General features: G+C 46.9%; 1 protein-coding gene and 1 long non-coding RNA gene across 3 annotated transcripts in view; both read right to left on the bottom strand.

Annotated features, from left to right (window-relative positions):
• The window catches only part of Mgat4d (MGAT4 family, member D), a 36826-nt gene extending 35824 nt beyond the window's left edge, over positions 1 to 1002 (bottom strand). The window contains exon 1 of one of the 2 annotated variants that reach the window (XM_087594343.1): positions 625 to 1002. In XM_087594343.1, the coding sequence (XP_087450469.1) occupies positions 625 to 718 (94 nt within the window). In that variant the 5' untranslated portion in view covers positions 719 to 1002. 2 annotated transcript variants of the gene reach the window in all.
• Positions 1003 to 4978: 3976 nt separating this feature from the next.
• LOC147999402 (uncharacterized) lies at positions 4979 to 9691 on the bottom strand. The gene is made up of 2 exons (XR_015644051.1): positions 8833 to 9691; positions 4979 to 5722 (listed from the first exon to the last, which is right to left on the bottom strand). It is a non-coding gene; the product is annotated as an uncharacterized LOC147999402 (long non-coding RNA).
• Between the last annotated feature and the right edge of the window lie 60 nt (positions 9692 to 9751).

The raw sequence follows: 9751 nt of genomic DNA on the forward strand, positions 1-9751 counted from the left end.
CGAAAAAATATTCTCGTACAAATCTATTATTAATCCCACGAACTTACAGGAAAACCAAAAGGCTATCTGCCCTTCTTGTTTTTTTAGACAGGGTCTTACTATGTAGCTCTCTGGCTGGCCTGGAACTCACAAAGATCTGCCTGCTTTTGCCTCCTGGGTGCCCAAATCAAACATAAGCTAATTTGTATAGGGAGAAAAGAGTGGATACTAGATCTGGCTTTCTGTAAGTGCTCTCAAATTCTCTGAAAATATTTAAAACTGTTGAGAAAGGAGAAAGAAAGTCCTGGAGCTCTTGTGATGTATGGACGAGACCTGGAGGAAGGATGAGCAGGAGAGGAGAGGGGCAGTTTTGGAGGGACCCGAGAGCACGAGGCCAGCCAGCCGATTCAGCGCGTGTCCGCATCCCACAGTGTCTGTGAGGGCCGGTTACAGCCCAACGGCCACCAGACGCGGGTGTGTGCACTGCCCCGGGGCAGGGGACTGCCAGGGTCTCCCTTGTTTCCTTTTCTTGGGTCTTACAGCCACAACGCCTCCCACTGGTAATGGGGCTCCGGAGAGGCAGGACGGAGAGCACCCCCATTTCCCTCGCTCCTCCACTACCGCCCCCCCCCCACTCCCACTTACTGGTTTGGTTCATCCTGGAGATGCAGAAACACGAGAAGCCAAAGAGCAGGACAGCAACGAGAGCGAAGAGCAAGTTAACGTTCTTGGTCTTCATTGCGCTGGCGTCAGAGCCAGTGGAGGTGAACAGGTGTCACCGCCAACTCCAGGCTTCACACCTAGGCTGTCCAGGCACAGCGCCTGCGTCCTGGACCCCTCGTGCTTGCTCCCCCTCCCATAGGGCCGTTGCTACAGTCCCCAGCACTTTCGCCCAGTCACATCGTGGTCCCCTCTTGAGCGCGCTTTACAATCCTCTGGCAAGGACGTGAAAAACTGTGGGTAAGCCCTGGGCTGCTTGGTCCTGACCAGACGCTGTCAGCTTATTTTCCTGCGAGAATTCATCAGATTCTGATTCAAAGGTGTGAAACACATGGCACAGCTCCTTTATCCGTGTTTCCCGTTTGGCCTTTACACTCTGATCTCTCTTGGAGACTCAGGGGCAGTGTTTGGGTGATGCACAATCTCTCTCCTGCCAGGGCACCCAGTTTCTGGCCCCTTTGAGAGCTTTAAAAGATTAGGACACCCACCCTCTTGAGAATGTGGCGCTGAATACTAATGGACAGGAGTTGAGTGGTGAGAGCCTAGGAGAGGGAGGCAAAGATAGCTGACAGCTACTTCACCTTTCTGCTCATCCAGTCCCCACCCCCACCCCGTTTCCCAGGGGTTTGCTGAGCATGCTTGGAAGCCGCAAGGCAAGAAAACCCTGCTGAGACAGACAGACACACAAACCCACTTGCTAGGCTCTGAAGCAATGGAGAAAGTCCTTACTATAAAGAACCAAGAGAAGGAAGGTTTCATCAGAAGAACATCATGGCGGCTTCTCTGTGTTGATTGGAGCACCAACTAATTGGTTTTCATAGTCTTTTGCTTGCAAGTCTCACCTCAGTATGGCTAAGCCTCTCCTTCAAGCTCTATATTGCCAGAGCCCCTCAGTTTTATCAAGGGCTTTAGGCCCATCTGACTGCTGTTAACACCCACGATTATAAAATGTTTACAGTCCTTCTTAGGGACATATTTCTAGGCCCTGGCTTCTGCGGTAGCTGCTCTGACACCCACGTTGCTATGGTGACATCCGACTGGTGTCATCCTCAGCTGTCCACACTTCATCCAATAAGATGGTTTTCCTAGAGCACTATCTGCCTATCACTCCTGCTTAGTAGCTCCCATCTTCCTGTCTTCCTGTCTTCCTGGTCATCATTGTAAATTACAACACAGAGCAACACCAAACTGCCAGCGTCTGACATGAGCTCAGGCTCCCAGGTCATGGCTTACCTCGGGTTACTCAGTTTTCAGGAGAAAGGGCTGAGGGCCTTAAGATCAAGTGGAGTACAGCTACATTCCAACCACATGCGTGGGGTCCAGGAAGGAGTGAGTTAGTCGTTCCTGGTCAGGCCACATGATAGGAAGTAATGTGTGTTATATTTCCCTAACACACACACACACACACACCTCACACACGTACACACACTTTACACATCACATCACACACATACACATAACCTCACACACATCACATACATACACCTCACACACCTCACACACCTCACACACACACCTCACACGCATCACACACACATACACACACTTTACACATCACTCACATCACACACACGCACGTACACAAACTTCACACATCACACACACCCACACACCACACTACATCATATGCACATCACACAAACATCTCATACGCATCACACACATCACACATACCTCACACATCATACACACAAACCTCACACACACATCACATTACACACATCACACACAATTTTCAATAGTCTGGTGACTTGATCAGCAATTTTCTGGGTCCCCCAAATGAACTATCAATCTGAAAAAGTTTGTCTGGTGGGAAAGAGAGAATTTGATCAGAGCACCATTGCCTGCTTTACTCTGACCCCTAGCACCCACGAGTGCTTGGGAAAATGTTTTCCACTTACCAGCCCTGAGGTGTGGGCAAAGTGTGCTTTCCTCTAGGTGAACCAGCATCTCTCACAGCCTGATACTCTGTTTCCAGTGATGTGTTCTGTCATCAGTTGGACAGCTTATCCCCTAGGTACACATCTTGCTGGGATTCTCTGGTTTTGAGAGAAGGCAAACGAATGGCTGTGTACAGGCCCTGAGAGTACATTGTAGTAAGGTATTCAGGAGAGCCAGGCTGTAACGCAAAACACTATTCTAAGACCTCCACTGTGCTGTAAGCTCGGGCTTTAGCCCAAGATGAACTAAGGGTTAAACTTCCTAGAGTCCTCTTGGGGATTACATAGTAATCCCATATGTTCACGGGGACTTATATTTAGATCTCTGTGCACAGGAGCTCTCCACAGGGTTCACATTAATCAGGTTCTTACTATACTGAATTAGTGGCTTGGGTAAGGGTCAAATATATCTACTAAAAGTAACTAGCTGCCTGGGCAGTTACATTAAGAGGTCTCCAGGTAATCAGTTTGGAATTATGTTTACCTTTCAAAAGAATCTTGTTTTCACCCCGGTCATCTGTGTGAGTTCCTGTATCGGTCCCTTGAAAACCCTACCTGGTCTCCCAAGAGCACACCTCTCGCCCTATGGTATTCAGAGCACTCATCAAGATTTACATATTCTTGTCAACACGGAATGTTGGTTACAGCCCACGACTCTGTAAACGTTTAAAGGTTGCCCAGGACAAAGAAGTAAGAAATTCCTCCACTCTCAATGGGTTTGGCCCATTATGTGCAACTGGGTTTTTAATTACCCAACAGGCAAAGGGTGGCAGGTTTTTATGCTTGTATTACTATAACGCAAGGATTCTTATGGATAAACCAAGACACTTGTTCTGTCTTGGTGGAAAGTGCATTGAGGTTTTAGGTCCAGGTTCCGTGACCGCTGAGCAGCAGAAGCCAGTGAGAATTCGTCCTTGAAAAAAAGATGGAATACCTGTTTGGTTTATCTGTCACAATTCCTCAGAGACGCCTCTCATGAGATGAATTATGGAGGTTTTGTGGTATAGCTTCCTATTTATAGCAGCATCTTTTTGATGTTTCTAGTGACATAACAGGCAATTCCTACTGTAGTATGGTTTTCTTTTTTTTTCTTTTTTCTTTTTTTCGGAGCTGGGGACCGGTAGTATGGTTTTCTACTCTTAAGATAGAGGGTATGTTCTTGTGAGAGGGCTGGATAGCATGCAGGCTAACGTTTTCTCTGTGAGGAACTTTTAAAGCACAAATATGCCAATGACTGCCACAAGGTGGCAGTATTATGTTTCAGCCAAAACATTTGAATGAGTGAAGAAAATTTCAAAATCCTTTGAATGTGCTGGAACTGTAGGCTCCTATAACACATTTAAATCACTGACCGTATACATTTCCATAGCTTGTCAAACAGATTCTTCTTTAAAAATTTTTTTTATTGATTCTTTGTGAGTTTCACATCAGACACCCCAGTCCCACTAATTTTCCTGGTTCCCTCCACTCTTTCAACCTCCACCCCCCCCCAAAAAAAAAAACAACAAAGAAATAAACTAAACAGCATAGGAAACATCTCGTGGTGGAAGCTGTAAGCTGTAGTATGTCCCACAGTGTATCCCTCTGTCTACACATCTTCACTTGTGAATGTTCATTGCAATGAGTCATTGGTCCAGTCTGAGATCTCTGGCTTCTGTGACACCATCGATATTGGATCCTCACAGGGATTCTTTCTGGTTATCCTATTGTTCTGTGCCATGGAGATCTGCAGCTTTGGGTCAGCAGGATCAGCCCTTTCACATGCTCCAACTTAAAGACCTGGATCTGGATGTGGGTAGTGGGTGGGCTGGTCAGCACACAGCTCTCTCTTATTTGCACCACCAAGGAGAACTCTCCACAGTGTTCAGCTAGGCCACCCCATGAAGCAGAAGGCAGGGTGAGCTCTCCTCTCCTGCACTTGGGCTGGCTCACCTGCACCCACACCACCAGAGGCAGTTCCACTATGTTGCCCAGTTGAGGCACAGGGCCCACTTTGCCAAGTGCTGCAGCCTGTGAAGGGCCGGGCCAGCTCTCCTGCTCTCACACCCTTGGCTGGCTCACTCGTGCCTTTGCCATCAGGGCCAGCCCCACTGTGTTGCCTAGGACAGATGCAGAGCCCACTCTCCTACCAGTGAGAGACAGGGCCAGCTCTCCCAACTACCACAGGTGGCGAGTGGGGAGTTGGGGAAGGGGATCACCCCACACCCACTCCACCTCATGGCACATGAGTGGTGGGGCCAGCTCTCTGTGCTCACACCCTCAGCCAGATTTACCGTGCTTCCCAGGTGTCTTAGGGTTTTATTGCTGTGAAGGGACACCATGACCAAGGCAACACTTGTAAAGAAAACATTTAATTGAGGCTGGCTTACAGTTTCAGAGGTTCAGCCCATTATCCTCATGGTGGGAAGCATGGTGGCATCCAGGCAGGCATGGTGCTGGAGGAGCCCAGAGTTTACATCTTGATTCATAGGTGGCAGAAAGGGACAGTTTTCTACAGGCAGCTGATTCTTTATCCGGTGAAGCTTGAGTACTGCCCTCACAGTGACACACTTCTTTCAACGAGGCCATGCCTCCTAATAGTGCCACTCTATGTGCCAAGCACTCAAACACATGAGTCTATGTGGGCCAAACCTATTCAAACCACCATACCAGGCAAGGTGCAGGGCCCTTCATGATGCATGGACAGCTATCCTGCCCCTTTTCTGTCCTGCCTGGCTTTGAGTATACTTTGTACCGTCATTGTGGTCCATACAATCACTGAAAAATGTTTCTTTCCATCCTCTCTGGCTCAGTATTGACCATATCATACACCTTGGACTAGTCACACAAAGTTACATTTTCTTGTCTTAATTTACAGTACACATTACAGTGAACACCTGACCAAAAAAAGAAAAAGAAAAAGAAAAAAAAAAAGAAAAGAGAAAGGCTTGTTCTGGCTTATAGTTCCAAGGGGAAACAGACCATCTTGGTGGAGAAGGCATGTCTGTGGAAAACAGTCTTCTCCTGGCTGTCTTCAGATTGAATTGTAGAATCATGAGCCTGTGAAGGACATTTTACCACGACTTTCCTCCAAGTCCTTTTACCTATATGAGATGAATTGAAATTACTGGAGCTGAAGAAATGGCTTGCAAGTTAAGAACAATGACTACTTTTGCAGAGGACCTGGGTTTGATTCCCTACAACCACATATTGGCTCACAACTATAACTCCAGTTCCAGGGGATCTGATGCCTTCTTCTGGCTTCTATGGGCACCAGGCATGCTTGTGGTTCACAGACAGACATGCAGACAGAACACTAATACACATAAAATAAAAAATTTAAAGTTGTAAAATCCTTGCCTGTGCTAAATAAATAGGCCCTCTCTGCTCTGAATTTGGCATCTGTGGCTTCAAAGAAATGTGGATAGAAAACCTTTGGGAAGATGACACCTGGACAGTATAGACTTTTGCCGCATGGCTAAAACAACTCGGTATAAAAATTTATATACTGGGTTGGGGATTTGGCTCGGTGGTAGAGCGCTTGCCTAGTAAGCGCAAGGCCCTGGGTTCGGTCCCCAGCTCCGAAAAAAAGAAAAAAAAATTTATATACTATTTGCGTTCTAGGAGTAATGAGATCTGTAAAGGTCACTCATGGTGCAGTAATATAAGCTGCAGGTGGCAGGTGTCTGTGCATCACACTATTTTACATCAAAGACTTGAGTGTCTGTGGACTTTGGTTCTAGGGCCAACCCCTCATAAATACCCAGAGATGGGACCATCCTGAGTCATGCACGAGGGCATGGTGCTGCTTGAGCCACAATGAGTAGATGGTAAGTAGTCAGGTCAAGCAGCTCTCACCTTTCAGCAGTCTCTCCAATCCAGTCTTAGAGGCTTTTTTAATCTTAAGAAATGGAGATAGAGCAGTGTGACTAAGAATTATCATCAAGGGCTGGGAAGATGACTCATGGGTGCTCATGTCAGCAGGGATACCCAAGGTTACACCCCAACAACTATGTAAATCCCAGTGCATCAGCATGCACTTTACAGCCCCACAGCTTGGGTGGAATATGAAGATCCCATGTTTGGTTAGAGACCTCATCTCAAGAAATAACATGGAAGAACAACTGAGGAAGACACACACACACACACACACACACACACACACACACACACACACAGTAACCAGACTTTATTATAATGCAGTCTTTGGTTTTCTTTTATGTATCTGAAGAGCACATGGTTTAATAGGAGACCTACAGAGCAGATAAAGAAGGCCCCATTTTCCCCTGGGAGGCAGAATCTCATCTCAGTACGTCACTACTTCTTAGGTGGCTCCACAGAGAAAGCCAGCCACAGAGCACGTGATAAGCACCTTTTCCTGGGGATAGGGAGAATTTAAGATATTAATATATACTATAACAGCTGCAAAAGGAAACAAAAACCCGGCTGAGCAAAATTCCTTGGCAGAAGGAAACTGGCAGCCAGGGCCTCCTCAGGGAAGAAGCTAGCCAAGATCCAGGCAACCAGAACCAGAAAGAGATTTCATTTCCCTACTCTAACAGAGGGCTGTGTACTTGACTGTGAACTTTTGCTGGGCTCTGGACTCATCTCTCCCCCCATTAGATTTGATAACTCTTCCTTGACCGATTCTGAATTCTAATTCTTCCACTTTTGGGGCATACTCATTTTCAAGATTTGCCAATAAGGGCCTGCTTGGTAACCTATAAGTTTGGACACTCAGAAGCTGAGAGACAGAACAGCTTTCTGCAGGAGCATATAGAAGGAAAGTTGTCTCCATCACTCCCAGGGGATGGATTCTTTGGAGGATCCCTTGAGTCTCCTCTAGGATATGACCAGCAGCCGAGGCAGAGCAATTCATTCCTCCAAGAGTACGCAATCTGGCTAAGAAAGGGATCGTCTCTGCAGCTGCTTCCAACCTCGGTCCCACTGTTTCTGACACCTACTCTGCTGGAGACTTCCGGATCTGCAGCCTCAGAGCCTGGAGGCCTCAGGCCTTGCCATCCTGCTGGAGCTGAATACTTTCAGGAGCTGTGAAAGCGCTACGGAGAGTTCAGATGTCTCTGAATAGTAAAATCTGTTTAAACTAGTTTTTATCTTGCACAGGCTGTTAATCCCAGAGTGACGATAACGTGTCTCTGCTGTCTGCCCACCCCATTCTTAGAGGAGGGCTGGACAAGAACTTGATTGGGGATAGGACGGAAATGGTCTCCGCCAAACATTTCACGTCTATGGGGAAAGGTGGTGGTTTATTCTTCTGTCCTTCCATAAGTAGAATCTACCTTTAAAATGGAAGAGCCTGTCTGCTCACGTAATATGACCTAACAAGGAGATGGATGGGGCATCGACAAACACTGGCTTGAATATTTCTGGAAGTGTAAGGAACTAATAGTGGTTGGTCCTGACAAGGGGAATCAATCTCTCTCTCTCTCTCTCTCTCTCTCTCTCTCTCTCTCTCTCTCTCTCTCCATCCATCTAGCTATCTACATTTTTAGACAGAACCTTAAGTAGCCTTGAACTGCAGATCTCCCTGTCCACATCATCCTCCGGCTGGGATTACAGGCAAGCATTAGCATGTACAGGAATTTCCTTTGTTTCATTTTATTTCTAACATCCTTTGTATTTATATTCAGCCTTCTCTCCACTTGGCTCTTTCTTTGCCAACCCACCAATCCCCTTATTGTCCCATCAGCATTTTCAAAAGGTCCCTAACCCAAGATCTCTACACTTATTGTCACATGGATCAGTCTTCCTCCCGAATCTGTCACAGCATATTCCCTCGCCTCCTCCAGTAGCGCTTATCCTTACTTTGCTGACTCTGCTGTATGTAATGAGCTTTTCCCCTACCCCCTAATCCCCTTAATAACTTCGTTAGGCTGCTTCACCTGATACTATGCTTTTGCCGGTTGGTTTAGTATGAGTCCATTGTAGAAAGACCTCCTGGCACATACAAGCCTTTTAAGTTTTTTTTTTTTGTTTGTTTGTTTTTGTTTTTGTTTTTGTTTTTTTTTAATTAACTCGAGTATTTCTTATATACATTTCGAATGTTATTCCCTTTCCCGGTTTCCGGGCAAACATCCCCCTCCCCCCTCCCCTTCTTTATGGGTGTTCCCCTCCCCATCCTCCCCACCTTGCCGCCCTCCCCCCAACAATCTAGTTCACTGGGGGTTCAGTCTTAGCAGGACCCAGGGCTTACCCTTCCACTGGTGCTCTTACTAGGATATTCATTGCTACCTATGAGGTCAGAGTCCAGGGTCAGTCCATGTATAGTCTTTAGGTAGTGGCTTAGTCCCTGGAAGCTCTGGTTGCTTGGCATTGTTGTACATATGGGGTCTCGAGCCCCTTCAAGCTCTTCCAGTTCTTTCTCTGATTCCTTCAACGGGGGTCCTGTTCTCAATTCAGTGGTTTGCTGCTGGCATACACCTCTGTGTTTGCTGTATTCTGGCTGTGTCTCTCGGGAGAGATCTACATCCGGCTCCTGTCGGCCTGCACTTCTTTGCTTCATCCATCTTGTCTAATTGGATGGCTGTATATGCATGGGCCACATGTGGGGCAGGCTCTGAATGGGTGTTCCTTCTGTGTCTGTTTTTAATCTTTGCCTCTCTATTCCCTGCCAAGGGTATTCTTGTTCCCCTTTTAAAGAAGGAGTGAAGCATTCACATTTTGATCATCCGTCTTGAGTTTCATTTGTTCTAGGCATCTAGGGTAATTCAAGCATTTGGGCTAAAAAAAAAAGTGCACACATTATTCCTCCAGTAGAAACGATAGTTAAGAAATGAACGTTTGATGAATTAATTGTTCCATGTTCATTTTTCAGAGGAAAAAGTCGCAACTTCTCATGCACATTAGTCACGCAAGTTCTTTTGCGCCATCCATAAGGTTCCTTCGAGCAAAGTTTCCTTTGTGCCTCATAAAGATGGGAAATAATCACTTCGCAGATTAGGAAATGTAGGGGAAAGTGCTGCTGTCACGCCCGCGGTGGAGGAGTCTCCGAAAGCTCTGAGCAAAGTTTCAGGCCGCTTCCATAGGGACCACGTAGGCGCTGGGCTGGGAGTGGCAGCCGGCAGCCGTTGCTAGGGAAACCGTCCGGCGTCTGGCTCGCTGGTCCGCAGGCC

The sequence above is a fragment of the Rattus norvegicus genome, chromosome 19 (assembly GCF_021556685.1).
Source record: "Rattus norvegicus strain SHRSP/BbbUtx chromosome 19, alternate assembly SHRSP_T2T, whole genome shotgun sequence".
Classification (NCBI taxonomy): Eukaryota; Metazoa; Chordata; class Mammalia; order Rodentia; family Muridae; genus Rattus; species Rattus norvegicus.